Here is a 16,092-nt window from a genome sequence, read left to right as displayed (position 1 = left end):
AAGTAGCTTTAAGGTAAAATAGTTTACTATCCTATAGAACTGATCTGGAGTTAACAGGCTTCATAGATTGCAATGATTCTATGGTAACTTTGAGTGATTCCATGAATACATGATGATCTTCAATATCAGTTTTTCAAAGTCAACCGTTAACATGCCAGCTATAGCATGTTGTAGACAACCTTCAAATAAGTAACACCTGTAATCCACTATATGAGGTTCTGTTCTTAAGTGTCGATATGAAATATATTTGCTTCTTACAGATCATTAGACATTATATTATCTAATTGACTGCATTCTCAAGGTTATGTATATTGTGCAATGACAGGTATACTTGTGGATGTTGCTATGTGATTTTTTCATTCTAATGTTTGCCCAGTTCAAAGGCCTTATTTGAAATGGAAGGAATGATTTATTGGATATCCATTTACAGAAGTTGAACCTAGGGCAACAAAATGTTTACAGCCTTGAAAGCTAATCTAGAAGGAACTTCTTCCCAGTGCTGTAGAGTGAAAATCTTGACCGTGAAGGCTGTATCGATAATTTACTTCATACATGTCTAAAATCTTACCACAGTGATCTCAGTCAATACTGGAATTATTGGCTGATAATGCTATGCGTTTATTGATAAATCAGTATTTCTGTATAATTAATTGACTGCAGAAAACACTGGGTGCCTTGTTTTGACGTTTTTCCTGAATATTTGTTGTATTTTGGCAGTGGATGGCTATTTGAAGCGACGAAATTTGTGAATCCTCTGTTCAGCTTTCTGGATCCAGAGGATGCTCATCAGTTCGCAATATGGGCAGCAGCCCATGGTTTGGTTCCAAGAGAGAAGAGGCCAGATCCATCCATATTGGAAGTTGACGTATGGGGAAGAAAATTTTCAAACCCAATTGGACTTGCAGCTGGTTTCGACAAAAATGCAGAGGCAGTGGAGGGTTTACTTGGTTTAGGTTTTGGCTTTGTAGAAGTTGGCTCGGTGACCCCAGTACCTCAAGAGGGAAATCCAAAGCCTCGTGTCTTCAGATTGCCGGAGCAGGGGTAAGCATGTATGTTGCTTCTGTGTTCCTTATGAAACTCTGCCTTTGTGCATTCTATTTTTAATGCCATTTCACTATACTCACTTTGATATTGGATTTTAAGGTAGATCTAACACTTAAAGTTCAGTTTGGTTGCTTGCTTAGTTTGGCCTAAGAAGCAGAAGCCATTTTTTATTTTCAAATGAATGGCTTATCTGATTGCCTCATGATTTGTTTTTGAAAATGTTATGGAAAATATTGTCTGTTTTTTGGTTTAAGGTTTATACTTGAGCCATAAAATATGATCCAAAAACCTCATCCTTTATCATTTTTGCGTTTTCTGTTTCTTACACTAATGTAAAACCATGGTCATGTCAATTGGTTGTAATTGTTTAATCCCATAGTATATTGCCATAGTATGATTGAAAATTGCATCAATTACCTGCACAACCATAATTATATTAGTTGTACACAGTGCCTGGGATTTCACTCTTATGTAAATATTGATATTGTTCATAGTTATAAGAGTAAGCTCTTGTGTGTTCTTTAAGTATTTTAAGCAGTGTTTCCTTGAAAATTTGCCAAATTGCCCTTGCAGATGCTTCCCTGCCAACTTCTTTTCACGTTAGATTAACAAACACGAAGTATCAATCTTAGGATATTCAGGTTGCATCCACAACATTCTATCTGGAGACCCGTGTTAAAAGCTAACACACAATCCTTAGACACTGTAATACCCAAAATTTGGCCCTTTTATGTGGACAGCTGGATGCTACCTTACATGGATGAACTGCTGTCTGTTTCTTTGACCATCGTTTTTCTTCCATGATTGTTAGATACAGCCTATTGTTAGAGTCAGCTGTTTTGGAGGAACTGCAGACTTACCTGTCTACCTGTGTAGAACTGTCCATTTGACTGCCTTTTTCCTTCTCACACCAACTGTCACCATTTTTTCCTTTCATTTATTTATTTAGATTATTTCTAAATCTGTCATTGACTGGTCAAACCTTTGAAATACTTTCTCCTCCCATAAGTCAACCCTATATTTCTTGATGTCCAGACTTCCACCACTCAAATTTCTTCTGCCCCAGTTATTTTGAATATCTCCTTTTCAAAAATCTTGAACGTTTGTAAATATATTTAATATATCAATTCTAAAACAAAATGTATGTGTATTTATCTGAGTTATTCTCAAAGGCATCCAACCTCCTCCAATCGATCACTTTCTGCCTAGACCACCTTCCCCCTTTCAGATTCTCCCACGACGCGTTGTGTCATCTCTTACCAACTAGATAGGTACTGAACTCGGCTATCAGAAAGGATATATCTACAGATTATACATTCAGGTCACCTGGACCTCTCCTTCAATGGGCCGGGGCTCGGAGATGTCCTTCTTCCTAGAGCATTATCTGGAGCTATGAGATGGCATCATTGTTCACCCCCCATATATGGGTAGACATTGGATGCACTCACTTTGGGAAGGCCTTGGGTGTGCTCCCGTCGACTTCGAATAGAGATAGATCACCATATACCATGATCTGATAATAACTGCTAGGTGTGTCACCTTCAAGAGCTAGAGACGGAGATGCACCTCATCTTTCGGTGTCCCCTATACAATGAGGTCCGAGGATGCTAGCATTACCTATATAGGGACTTAGGGGGCTCCGTCCTTAATTTTTTCTGATACCAAGACCAAAGATGCTTAGCCCTGTTCATCAGAGAGAGTTTTAACCATGGATCTCAACTCTTGCACACCATGCCCCATTTTGCGATGATCATGCTGATTACCTCATACTTGTTGATCCATCATGTTGGAGCAACAAACGACCAACAGAGTCCCAAAATGCACTAGACAATAGGATGGTGAGGTCCCGTGTTTCTCCTCGACCTCTCCCTGTAGTAGTCCACCTGATTTCATCAAATATCGGTTTGGAAGTGTCGATCGATACATCATGCCACACATTTTCAAAGCGTCAAAGAGATCAGCTCTATATGGCTCTAGAGTAGAGCACCTCTTGCCCGTCAGACTACCTCTTAGATCTAGAAGAGCAAACAAAGATTCATTCCAAGTTTCCTTCTTTTGACCTTGGATGCTAGGAGTATTCCTCACTCATACATCCCTCGAGGATCATACAACTGGGCTCCTCAAGGGTTCTAGGGTGTTGAGAAACCAAGATGCTGGTAAATTAGGGTTGTTTCTTTTAACTTGATAATTACTTGTGAATGCTTGTTGACTTCTTATTAAATTTATATTCCCTTCATCAAGCAATTAGCAAAAAAGTACAAAACATGAAGATCACAAAGAGACAAAGGACACAAGAAATTAGGCTCCAAGCCAGGGCAAAACCCCACAAGGGAAAAAACCCAAAAAATCCTCTTCTCATAGAATTAGATCAAAGTGAGTTATCCAAGACCCAAGACCAAGATTGCCACAAAGACCCAAGTCAGTCCTCCTCTAAGCCATCTCCAACAAAGTCATAGTCAACAAAAGGCAACGTTGGTCAAATCTCTAAAATCTAATCATCTGAAATTTCAGCCCCTAAAATTTTGGGCCTATAGTAGCACAAAATCTGCCTCAGGAAAATTCACACGTGTAAATAGAACTAGGGAAGAAATCAAGTCATCTTCTCTCTCCTTTGACTTGGCTGGTTTTCTTCTTTATCTTGCACAAAATCAATGAATGAGTGAGTGAATGGTTGAGGTTGAGCTGCCTTGTATTTATACATGTTCAGGAGGTCAAATAGCTGCCTCTTTAGGTTGATTTGACTAAGGAGGGATGACATGGTCTTGTGGATGACATTTTGACTCTTTGACTCAAATAAAATAATTTTTCCTTTTCCTTACAACAAGTCGAAAAGGGACTTTGACTCAATTACAATTCTTTGACTCATAATAAATTTTCTTTTGACTCAATTGACCCTATAAGCATGAAGAACAGGCTTTGACTAGAAATAATGAATATAATAAATGAACAGATATATCAATAGTACATTTGAATTACATTATGAAGACCGACACTAGTTACATTTCCAACACTCCCTCTTAACTAGGGAGGTATTCATAATGATACAACATGATACTCTCAAATTGAAATATTCATATAAGAAGGGTTCAGATTGATGCATCATCATAACCAACATTGTCAAAAATAGCAAGGCCTTGACTAACCAGCTCTATCTCTCCACTAAATCAGAGCACAATGTTGGAACTTTGGAAGGCATAAATTTGGACACCACCACCTCTCTAGGCGTATACCCCATCCGAATGTTCACCAGGTGTGTCCTCATAGGACTATTTTATCTTGGATACACATCCTCAAAATATCGGTCCTTAGGATTATTCTTATCTTGGATACAAATCTTGAAAGAATATCGGTCCTAGATACTTATTCAATCCACCATTCTTCTTACCAGTGCCTTCACTAGGCTTATGGCTGTTAGTCCTGGCCATAGTGCATGACACATGGAGAATACGGTGTCCACCCTCACTGCCTCTCAACCACGGAGGAGATCCTCACTCCCTCTCAAACATGGAGATATAACCACAAGCCTTAGCTTGTCTCAAAAATATTCGTCAATGCATCGGTTATTTGTTCTTTCATGGAGATTTGTTTGTAGCTTCTTGGCTCCTATCTGCGTCACACCATAATGAGCTTCGACCTTCTTGGTTTTTTGACAATCTTCATATCGAATCCAACATGTCATCAAATAGTTCATCAAATGACTTATGGAGCCAAACTTTTTCATAGCTAATTTGCACAAGCCTTAACATCTTCTTTCTTTGTATTGTAAGAGGCTTCTGCTTCACGCTTTTCCAAGAAATCATATCAGCTCCCAATTATCAGTGGTATCTCTATCAACATCAGTACTGTCAACCCAATCAATGTGTTCTTGAATCGAACCAATCAAGGCTCCCACTTTCTGACTGAAGTAGGTGAACTTCTTATTTTGTGCTGCCATCTAATCGACTTCTTCTTCCTCCTCCTTAATCTTCATGCTTTGCCATGTTCTTCCAATTCTTCCATTTGCTAATCAAGCTTAGATAGATTTTGTCTTGACCTGCAACCTTTATTAGAAGACTATGAAAGAACAAAAGGGAAAAGTACAAAGATAATAACAATAGTAGTAATCAAGGAGATGTAGAGTATTTATCTTTTTGAAGAAGGTTAGACCCCTCTTAATCTTGGACCTTGTTCCCACATCAACATGATGTCATTCCTGTCATTCTCAAGAACTAGGTTTTCTTCTTTTTACAGTGGAAACGATTAGTTAGGGTTTATGTTCCTAGGGTTTTCTAACTCAAATTTTTGATAGGGTTACAAACCCTAGATTCTACATTTACCATTTAAGAATTGCAAATTCTACAAGCATACGAAAAAGTTAGTTGCAAAACCCTAGAGACATTATTGACAAGGCTTCTATACGAGAGATGTCATTCCTTGACCATAAAAACCTAGTCCTTATATGCAGGGAAAGACTTCAAATGCTATATTAATGAACTCTAACATAGATATTTTTCATAATATGACCCTAAATTTCAGAAGAGCATAATATCATCAACTCTTTCCTCGTGAGTTCACCATGATCTAGAAAGATTAGCATTATATGCACAATAGTTTGCAAGACAACTTTTGAAATGAGCAGGTATGATACATACCTCTTTTGACTTAACTTCAGTTGCCATCTACGAACTTTATTTGAAAAAGGTGCTTCCATCCTTCAACCATTGCACGAACCACACATTTTTTTATTTGGTTGCTTGTTTTGTCTTAGTTCCTTTCAATCTTCATAGATAGGTTGGCCTTATAGATGTAAATTGTCCTTATTTTATGTATAGCAACTTCACATACTACATAGTGTTCCTCTTGTAGCTTGTATCATTGTAGAGATAACAAACTTCCTCATACGACTTCTATACTTCTGAAATTTTACATTGTTCTTGTCATGCTTCAGAGATGAATATTCAATGTATTGTTAACTGCCTCAAAGGTATATTACGAACCATGTTAGGGATATATATAACGAGCTTCTTCTTTTTTCTTGAGCGAGGATACTTAGATTTCTCATAGTATTTATGTACATTAACCAGATTATATTTCAGCGATAGATGATTCATATGCATTTTTAGAGATGAGCAATTTCATTTTTGCTTTTGATCTCATAACGTAGGTTTCTTTTCTAGGTCTCGACCCAAATTCCTTTAAGACTGGGTCTAGTAATTTTTCACAAACCTCTTGTTCACCACAGTCTCGACCTTATAGATTAAATGCAAACCTCTGTTCATTATGTGCCACGACCTCCGTCTTTTTAATCAGATGTAGGCCTCTTGTTCATTATAGACAATTTGGATCTCTGTAGTAGTTTTTCTTAGGATTGGATTTTTCTTTGTCATAGAGGTTCGTATTGTTCCTCACAATTGTCACCATAAATTATTCACAAATGCTATCATTGGTTCAGATCTTCTATGTAGGGTTACCATAATGTTTTATCATTTCACAATGCTATAGAGACTTCATATGTCACAGAACTTTGGATACTTTGCATACCATAGGAAATTGTTTCAGAGATTTGACTTTCCTTCCATGTTTGAGTGAGTGCATATACTCTTACTTCTAAATCTTGGTCTTGAACTATGTCTCAGATAACAAATATAATTTGAGCAAAAATATTAATTTTGGACCTTCCACAGAGTTATAGAACTTATAGACCTTTGCATTTTGTTCTTTGTATGGAACACAGAGTAATGAGCTTAAAACAATACATGTTTTAGAGTTTTCATAGTACTATGCTCAGGATGCGACAAAGATAAAATTTCATGTACCTTTAGACAATAAGCTTTGGTTTTCTATACAAATGGGTGTCATCTGATTTTAAGTATGAGGATTCTTCCAAGAATATTGATTTGGCTTCTAGGGATGCCCTTGAGTGATGGCTGCTACAAAGCTAATGATCTTCAAGTCTTCTTCTTTAGTCTTTGATAGAAAGAGATATAACTACTACAAATAGTGTCCTTAAATGTAGCTGCTGCAAGTGTGTCTTGAGAGTGAGATGACTACTGCAGAAGTGTCTTCAAATGTGCCAACAAGATGTGATCTTCAAGTTGCCTTCTCTTTACATTAGCTTTGATACCATGTTGAGAAACCAAGATGTTGGTAGATTAGGGTTGATTTCTCTTAACATGATAATTACTTGTGAATGTTTGTTGGCTTATTATTAAAGTTATGTTCCCTTCATCAAGCAATTACCAAAAATCTACAAAACATGAAGACCACAAAGAAATTAGGCTCGAAGTTAGGGTAAAACCACACAAGGGGGAAAACCCAAGAAATCCTCTTCTTATAGAATCCGATCAAAGTGAGATATCCAAGACCCAAGACCAAGACCAAGACTGCCACAAAGACCCAAGTCAACCCTCCTCCACGCTATTGAAAATTGACAACTATGGGATGAATTTCCTTGAATAGAATTTCATTTGTGACATTTCTAAAGTGACTTTCTAAAAATAGAAAGTCATGGCTATCTTTGAAGCCACGACTTTCCAAAAATAGTAAATCACCTTCCATCAGTTGGTAATCATATATACATGATGGAAAATCAGTTAACTTGTCCTTAATCAATCCCAATTATTTAAATTTTAACTTAATCATCATTATTATTAGTATTATTACTATTATCCTCTTTATGATATTATTATTAAAAGGAAATTCAAGTCTCTCAATCATGAGACTCAATCATGTCATATGTAACTCCCCTCAGTTAAGGCATATGTTACTCTCTCTCTCTCTCTTTACTGCTCTTATGCACCTCTTACACTCCCTTACACACTTTAATGACTCGTCATAAGAAAATTCATCTTACATCTCTTTAATGCATAAGTTACACTTCTCTCCTAAATGCAAGTTACATTCCTCTCCTTTATGGCATAAGTTACCCTCCTATTTTGGCATATGTAACTCCTCAAAGCATAAGAGTTACTCCCTCTTGAATTCGACCTCATTGCTCTTCCTATACATTTGTGCCTCTCATCCTCACTTAACACACTTACTTGGGCTTGTGAAAGGAGAATTTGATCTTGAGAAAGAGAGAGTTGGAGAGTCTAGAGGAAGATTGAGAGAGAGAGAAAGAGAGTCTTGAAGAGCAAGAATAGATCTTGGAGAGCCAAAGTGATTCAGTGTTTGCATCAACTACTGCTATTAGAGATCTTCTTCAGATTTGGGTCAACTTCTTCATTCTCTCATTGTATTTCGTATGTCTGTTGAACAATTGATTTCTAATAGAAGAAGAATCTAGTTGGGTTTTCCCCTTGTGGGTTTTTCCCTGGTCATTGACCTAACTTCTCTGTGTCTCATTGAGTTCTTGGCTATCTTCCATTGTGCATATGGTTTATGTTCTATCTACAATTACTTAACTTATATTGCAGCATAAAGAAGTTTTGGATTTAAGTGATTGTAACAACATAGAACATCAAAATTTCAACATGGTATCAGAGCTTTGGTGAAGATAAGCTCAAGAAAACAAGCTCCATATCCAACTCTCTTTCTGTTGGAATATCTCTTGCTGTCTGCTCCATTTGCAACTCTCTTTCTACTGGAATATCTCTTGCTGTCAACTCCATTTCCAACTCTTTATGTGCTGAAATATCTCTTGTTGTCTGTGCCATTTGCAACTCTCTTTCTTCTGAAATATAGCTTGTTATCCGCTCCATTTGTAACTCTATTTTTGCTGAAATATAGCTTGTTGCCTGCTCCATTTGCTATTCTCTTTTTGCTAAAATATAGCTTGCTATTCGCTCCATTTGCAACTCTTTTTGCTGAAATATCTCTTGCTATGCCTTCTACTTGTTGCTCATTTTCCGCTGAAAGTTCTCTTCCCCTTCGCTGCTAAAATATGTCATTCACAACTAAAATGTCTCTTGTTGTCCGTTTGGATTTGATGCTGAAAAATCTCAACCCTTTTGCTGCTGAAATATCTCATTTACAACTAAAATATATCTTGTTGTCCCTTTCTATTTGTTGCTGAAATTTTGAGCAGATCAAAGATGTTTTCCTCCTACTTTAAGAATGAAGAGAAGTTGGTTGATGCTTCAAACTTCTTCCCTTGGAAGACCAGATTGGATATTATTTTTGAGGAACATGATGTTTTAGAGTGTGTTGAAGGAGAGGTAGCAAAACTGGCTGAAAACTCCAATGGTGCTATCAAGGCCAAGATATAAGAAAAAAGAGTCAAGGTTAAAAAGATTATCCTTGACTCTCTTGGAGACCACTTTATCACTTATGTCTCCAATTTGAAGAAAACCAAAGAAATGTATGACAAGCTGATTGGAATGTATTAAGTAAACAACTTGAGTCAAATTCTTGCTCTGAAGAATCAACTCAATGATGTTAAGATGAATAGAGGAGAAACCGTTCAAGCATACTTCATGAGGATATCAAAAATCAAAGATCAACTGTCAACTTCTGGTGAAGTTGTTTCCGATAAAGAACTGGTACTGATTTCACTTGGAGGTCTTCTTTATTCTTGGGAAAGTTTTATTACTATCATCAATAATAATGACAAGTTTCCTACATTTGATGAGCTCCTGAGAAAGTGTAGTCAAGAAGAAGCCAAAATGATTTCCAGAGGGATATTTCCCAAGCATGAGGAGGGAGAACCTATTGCCTTTGCTGCACAAGGAAAAAGGAAGAAAGGAATGCACTATTCGAGAAATTCTACTCCCAACAACACCTCTAAATGGACCAAAGACTTATCAAAAGTCCAATCTACAATCGTCTCAAGCATGGCCTCTATGCTCATGACTGTTCAGAAAACAAAAGAGCATCAAAACCAACTTCAACAATCGCTCCAACAAATCTGATTACAGAAGAAGAAGAGAAGCTCCTTCTGCTTGCAGAGGAAACTATCGTTCCTCAAGGAACCAAAGGTATGATAATAATGCAGCTGAGACTCAATCAAAGTACTTTCTTGTTTCTGCTCTTTCTAGTTCATCTCCTGCAGATTCTTGTGATAGTTGGTTGGTTGATAGTGGTGCTTCAAGGCACTTTACTGGTTACAAAGTACTCTCTAATCTGGTTGAGAGGGAGACAGATTTGAAGATCATTCTTGGAGATAACTCTACATATCCCATAAGGGGATATGGTTTCGTTCTTTCCCATCTGGATCAAGGTAAAACTTTGACTCTTCAAGAAGTTTTATATGTACCTGGTTTAAAGGAGAATCTTGTGTCCATATTATCATTAGAAAATAAAGGAATGCAAGTTACTTTCATAAATGGCAAAGTTCTCACTTGGCCATCGAGATCCAACATGAGAGATGCCCTCACTATGGGACCTAGATGTGAAGGTTTATACGAAATCAATGGAAGACCTATTCATGCTCTAATCCATGACATCAGTCATCAAAGTGAACTTTGGCACTGAAGGTTTGCTCACTTGCACTACAAAGCATTACCTCATGTGAGAAATATGGTTTTCGGAATGCCAGAAATCAGATCTGATCATGATGGCATTTGCCAAGGATGCACAAGCGGAAAGCAAGTGAAGGGACCATTCTCTTCAAGCAAAAGGAGAACCAGTTAGGTATTGCATCTTGTACATTTTGATTTATGTAGATCAATGCCTATAACTTCTATAAATTTAAGAGAGTTAGAATCATTTGATCATCGTTGGATTGGATCAATTTGTCTCTATTTTTTATTTGAGTTTGAGGCTCTATTGGTTTTAAGACCCCTTTCTTCCCTTTGTTTAGTTTCGGTGGAGCTGATCCCAACCTACCTAGACACATTTTTCTTGTTTTGGCACAACATATTTTTGTTGGAGCAGTTCTGACTGAATTTTAGCACACATGGTAGTATCTATCTAAAGCTATTCGATTATTGCGTATGTCATCAACAATAGGGGAAGGTGAACCACTCATCGTATGCATATGTTATCAACAATAGGGGAAGGTGAACCACTCACCCTACACACGTGTCAGCAATCGTATGGGAAGGTGAACCACTCACCCTACACACGTGTCAGCAATCGTATGGGAAGGTGAACCACTCACCCTACACACATGTCAACCACCTTGGGGTATCATAGGGGAAGGTGAACCACTCACCCTGTACACAACACACCACTAGGGGAAAGTGAATCACTCACCCTATGATCACTCATAGCTCAATAAGTACCCCAAGCCCCCAGGAGCTCCCAGAGCTTAATCTTCAGCCAAGAATCCCTTCATATAGTGAATAGTGCCACACTGCTTTCTGAAAATCAAAACTAGATCAATGGGAGCCTCATAGCTCCATTCAGCAACATGCAAATGTATATATATATATATATATATATAACAAACATATTGATTTACAACAAAGATCTTGACAGCACTTAGCAATCCTCTGCTTCTTGCACATCTTGATGAAGAAGATATTTGACTGATCTTACTCTTTCTTACTCAGGGAGACCACAACCTAAACTGGTCTTTTCAGGGTGCACAATGTCCATCAGACAACCTGTTCATCATGAGATCTGTCCACTCAAACATGTCTTAAGACAAGAATGTCCTTTTCTGTACCATATGAAGTGGTATGTGAAATACCAGATTCTCAGAATCTTCTTCTGCAATATACAATGACGGTGTGCGCAAAATAGAGTGGCTTCATGTTAAGTCATGCATTCATCTTCAATGGTGCTCTCAGAGCAACAGACTCAAGTAATATAGCATCACCCTGCTAACCAAGACAATATCGGAATATTCATGGAGTCTCATATTCTGGAAGTGAATTTCTGAGCAGCTATCAATAAATGAGGCATAAGAAAACCAGGGATCAATGGTTTCTCCATTTCATCATGCTGTGAAAGACTTATAACAAACATTATTAAAACTGCATTTTCAATCATTGCTCCCTCTAAATAAAGGAAAGTGACATTGCCCAAGTCATAGCTACTTTTCCTGTCATACTGCTTGGGTCCATGTGCCATAGTCATCTATATAGTTTACCAAGGATTCTATGGCTCCCTCTGAAGCCTTGCTTCAGATAGTTATGCAAACTTCATCAATGTGATCCTCATCTTTAAAAAGAGACTTTGCAATTGAGTCAGAGAATATCAGAAATGTTCTTCTTCAGATCAGAGAGAAGATCATCTTCATGGTCCTATTACAACCAAGCTGAAGAAATCCTTTCAATTATCCAGCTGCTTCATGACGACTATTAATCCATTGTGCAAAGGTCTAACCGTCCTCCTTCAAAGATTCAAGATCAGGGTCCTCTCAGTTTCCTTATTCAATGAGGAGGTTGCTGCAAGGGTCAGGTCTTGGTTCCTTTTAAGATAATATACTTTCAATGTTGTTCATTTTTCAATCTTCATCATTATTTTCTTTCAAGGGTTCTGAACTATTGACCTGCATTAGGACATCCTCAAACACTAAGTTCCGCCAATCACTGTTCAACTTATGTCAATTTTAACTTGTCTCATAAGGGTACTTTACACAGGTCACGACATGTTATACTACAAGTTCCACTTAAAGATGATCAAAGATTCATGTTTAGAACTACAAAGATTCATGTTTAGAACTACTTTCAATGCCACCCATATTTTCTGCTGATGCAGATCAAACACAAAAGAATTGCCATAGTAAGCCTGTTATAAGTTGAGGGCAGTGTTGCGGGGGAGCGCCCCCCCCCCCTTCGAACCCGCTCCCGAAGCGCGCTCCGGGCGGGAGCGGCTCGGGAGCGCGCTCCCGTAAAAAAATTTGTGCTCCCTGGTCTGTGAGGGAGCGCTTTAGGGAGCGATCGCTCCCCGCGCTCCCGGAGCGCTTTTTAATGCCCGGGAGCGATCGGGGAGCGATCGCTCCCTGATCGCTCCCGGGCATTAAAAAACGCTCCGGGAGCGAATTTTAAAAAGCGGTTCGGCGGAAAAAAATTCCGCCGGACCCGAAAAAACAAAAAAATTTAACTAATTTTTTTTGGTTTATAAGCCCAATGGGCCAAAAAAAAATCATTTCAATGAGATTGAGCTTGAGCTTGAGAGCTGAGGAGAGCAAAGGAGCAAGGAGCAAGAGCTGAGGAGCAAGGAGCCAGAGCTGAGGAGCGAGGAGCAAGTGCCAAGGAGCGAGGAGCAAGCTTGCAGAGGTAAGTAACTTAATCATTTAGTTAGTTTAGTTGGTTAGGTAGTTAGTTTGTTTAGTTTAATTTACCTGTTTGAGTTTAAAGATCATTAATTTAAATTAAATTAATAAATTAAATGAATTAATCCCAATAAACTAAATTAATTTGCAGATTCAAGACTCAAACCCTACAAACATCAAACACGATGGACCTGGGGATTTTTATTGGCATTTTCCTCTTCCTGGTCCCTTTTCTGGTTATTATGGTGGTGGAGAGTAGGAAACGGAGGGGGCCTGAAACTGAAGAGGTGGATGAAGAAGCCGGAGGAAGTCAAATAGGTGAAAACCCCAGTGAGGAGGATGTGGAGGAGGGTGAACATGAGGGTCAAAAAACTAAACAAGACCAAACTCCATTGTGGAAATATGTTCAGAGGGCTGAAACAGAGAAAGGGGTGGAACCACTAAATTTCATTGCCCCCATTGCAACGCTGATTACACAGGCTCATACACCCGTGCTAGAAGACACCTTTGCGGGAAAAGGGCATGGGATGGAGAGAAACAAATAGGAATCAGAACTTGCAACGCGGTGTCAACAGCAGATAGAGCCAATACATAAAGGAAGAGGAGGACGCCCAATACAAAGAAAAAAGATCAAGGGGTTTCTTTGAAAGCTCACAAAGAACTCCTTCAGCATCCTCCCAAGGCAGTGGATATGGACATGGAGGCTCAGGGTCATCATCTTTACGCCGTAGAACCATATCAGATTTCCTTGATGAGGGGTGTAGGAATGATGTGGATTCAAAAATTTACAGGTTCCTCTATGCAAATGGGATACCATTCAATTTTCTACGCTCACCTTATTGGCACGAAATGGTTTCTGCCATAAATGATGCCCCTAAAGGATACAAGAGCCCTGGGTATGACAAGGCAAGAACTGTTGGCCTTGATCATGAAAAAGCAAAAATATCACATTCTTTGAATAAAATGACAAGTTCTTGGACTGACAATGGGGTGTCCATTGTATCTGATGGATGGACAAATGTAAAAGGCAAGCCATTGATAAGTGTTCTTGCTGTGTCCCGAAGTGGTCCCATTTTTCTAGCTGCACATGATTACTCAGACAAGTTCAAGACCGCTATCAACATTGCAGAAGCATTGCTTGAAACAATTGAGCGTATTGGCCCATACAATGTCATCCAAGTCATCACTGATAATGCTCCTAATTGTAAGGCAGCGGGAGCAATTATTGAGGATAGATACCCGAACATATTTTGGTCTGGATGTTTGGTTCACACATTGAACCTTCTGTTGCATGATATTGTCAAAAACAAAAATGAACAATACCAATGGATTGGTGATTTGTACAAGAAAGGAAAAAAAATGATAAAATTTATTACAAATCATAGCAATACCCATGGCCTTTTCCGCAGTCACTCGAGATTGGAGTTGCTGAAGATTGCGAGGACTAGATTTGGTAGCTATTACCTCACCTTCAGGCGCCTTTTGAAGGTAAGAGAGGGTTTAGCTAGCATGGTATCAAGTCCAAATTGGCAGGTGTTAAAGGAAAGGGCTACAAATGTAGCTGACATTGCAGGTTTTGAAACAGTGGAGGAGGCCGCTCTTGATGGGCAGTTTTGGACAACTGTGAGACAGGTATTGGATTTCACCAAGCCAATTTATAACATGATTCGGTTTGCAGATACAGACAAACCAGTGATTGGCGAGGTGTATGAGCAAATGGATACCATGTTGGGGGAAATAAAAGACATTGTTAATAACAGAGATCCCGACTTGTACAATTTGATTCACGATTGTGTGTGTGAACGGTGGAAAAGGCTTAACCTTCCACTACATTGCTTGGCGTATATCCTTACGCCAAAATACTACTCAGATTCTTGGTTGGGCAAACCTGCAGCAGGGGGTGGTGTTAGGACCAAACCCCATTTAGATCGAGAGGTAACTAAAGGATATCTGGATGCATTAGAAAAGTTGGTGCCTGACAGGGAGGAATGTGCAGCTGTGCACCTTGAAATAGGCAGATACTTCACTGGCAGTGGTTTGTATGGTAACTTCCATGCAATGGACGACAAAGATAAATTTGATTCTCTCACATGGTGGGAAACATATGGCGGCGACGGACTTTTGCGAAAATTGGCATTGAAAGTTCTTGCACAGGTTGTAAATTCTTCTTCTGCAGAGAGGTGTTGGAGCACCTACAGTTATATACATAATGTGAAAAGAAACAGGCTCAACGAAAACCGAGCAGAAAGCTTGGTTTATGTGCACTACAATTTGAGGTTGTTGAGCCATTACTGTGATCGGGCTAATGAAGATCCCACATATAAAATTTGGGACAATCACCCTGAGGACGACAATTTGGAGGATGGCATTGTACATATGGAAGAACTAGAAGATGAGCTTGTAAGGGATGAAGCTGAAGCAGCTGCAGCAGCCATGCCACCTCCACCTCCACCATCCAGTAGCAGTTCTCGGGGCCCGAGTCTTGTTCCATTGCTGTCGCCACCTCCATCGACACCCTCGCGTGGAGGCTCTAGTTCTGGTCGTCGGTCTGGGCGGGAGACTCCTAGAAGACCACCAAGACCTACTTATACTCCTGGAGACTCTCGTGGCAAGGGCCACTTGTAGATTTACAGTTTACTTGTCTTTTTTAGTTTCTATTAGACTTGTCACTTTAGTTTTCATAACTGTTCAGTGTTGAGTTTTGAGTCCTTGACTCTTGACTCTTGACTCTTTCATATCATTATGACATTATGATATTTTTTGTAAACATTATATCACTGTGACAATGAAAATTTGAAGTGTGAAGTTGGGCCTTGGCAATTATAACTCATTGGTAATGATTGTGAATTATGAATATGATGCTTTGTGAAAGACTAAAGTTGTTTCATTTCATCTCATTATTCATGTTTCATTTTATAAATTTTTAACATTTCATATCATGTTAACAGTTAGAAGTTAGGACTTAG

The 16,092-nt window shown here is 38.7% G+C and overlaps 1 protein-coding gene across 1 annotated transcript in view; it reads left to right on the top strand.

The window, feature by feature from the left end:
* PYRD (pyrimidine d) overlaps nt 1-16,092 on the top strand; it is a 302,811-nt gene that overhangs the window by 75,622 nt on the left and 211,097 nt on the right. Inside the window, exon 3 of the mRNA XM_089415909.1 lies at nt 718-1,041. Within this exon, the coding sequence (XP_089272035.1) occupies nt 718-1,041 (324 nt within the window). The remainder of the gene's footprint in view (nt 1-717; nt 1,042-16,092) is intronic.

The sequence above is a fragment of the Pinus tabuliformis genome, chromosome 6 (genome assembly GCF_031772625.1).
Source record: "Pinus tabuliformis cultivar Carrire ecotype Pingquan chromosome 6, CPIR1, whole genome shotgun sequence".
Lineage (NCBI taxonomy): Eukaryota > Viridiplantae > Streptophyta > Pinopsida > Pinales > Pinaceae > Pinus > Pinus tabuliformis.
The sequence above is the reverse complement of the archived record's forward strand: the minus strand, read 5'-3'. Positions and strand labels throughout refer to the sequence as shown.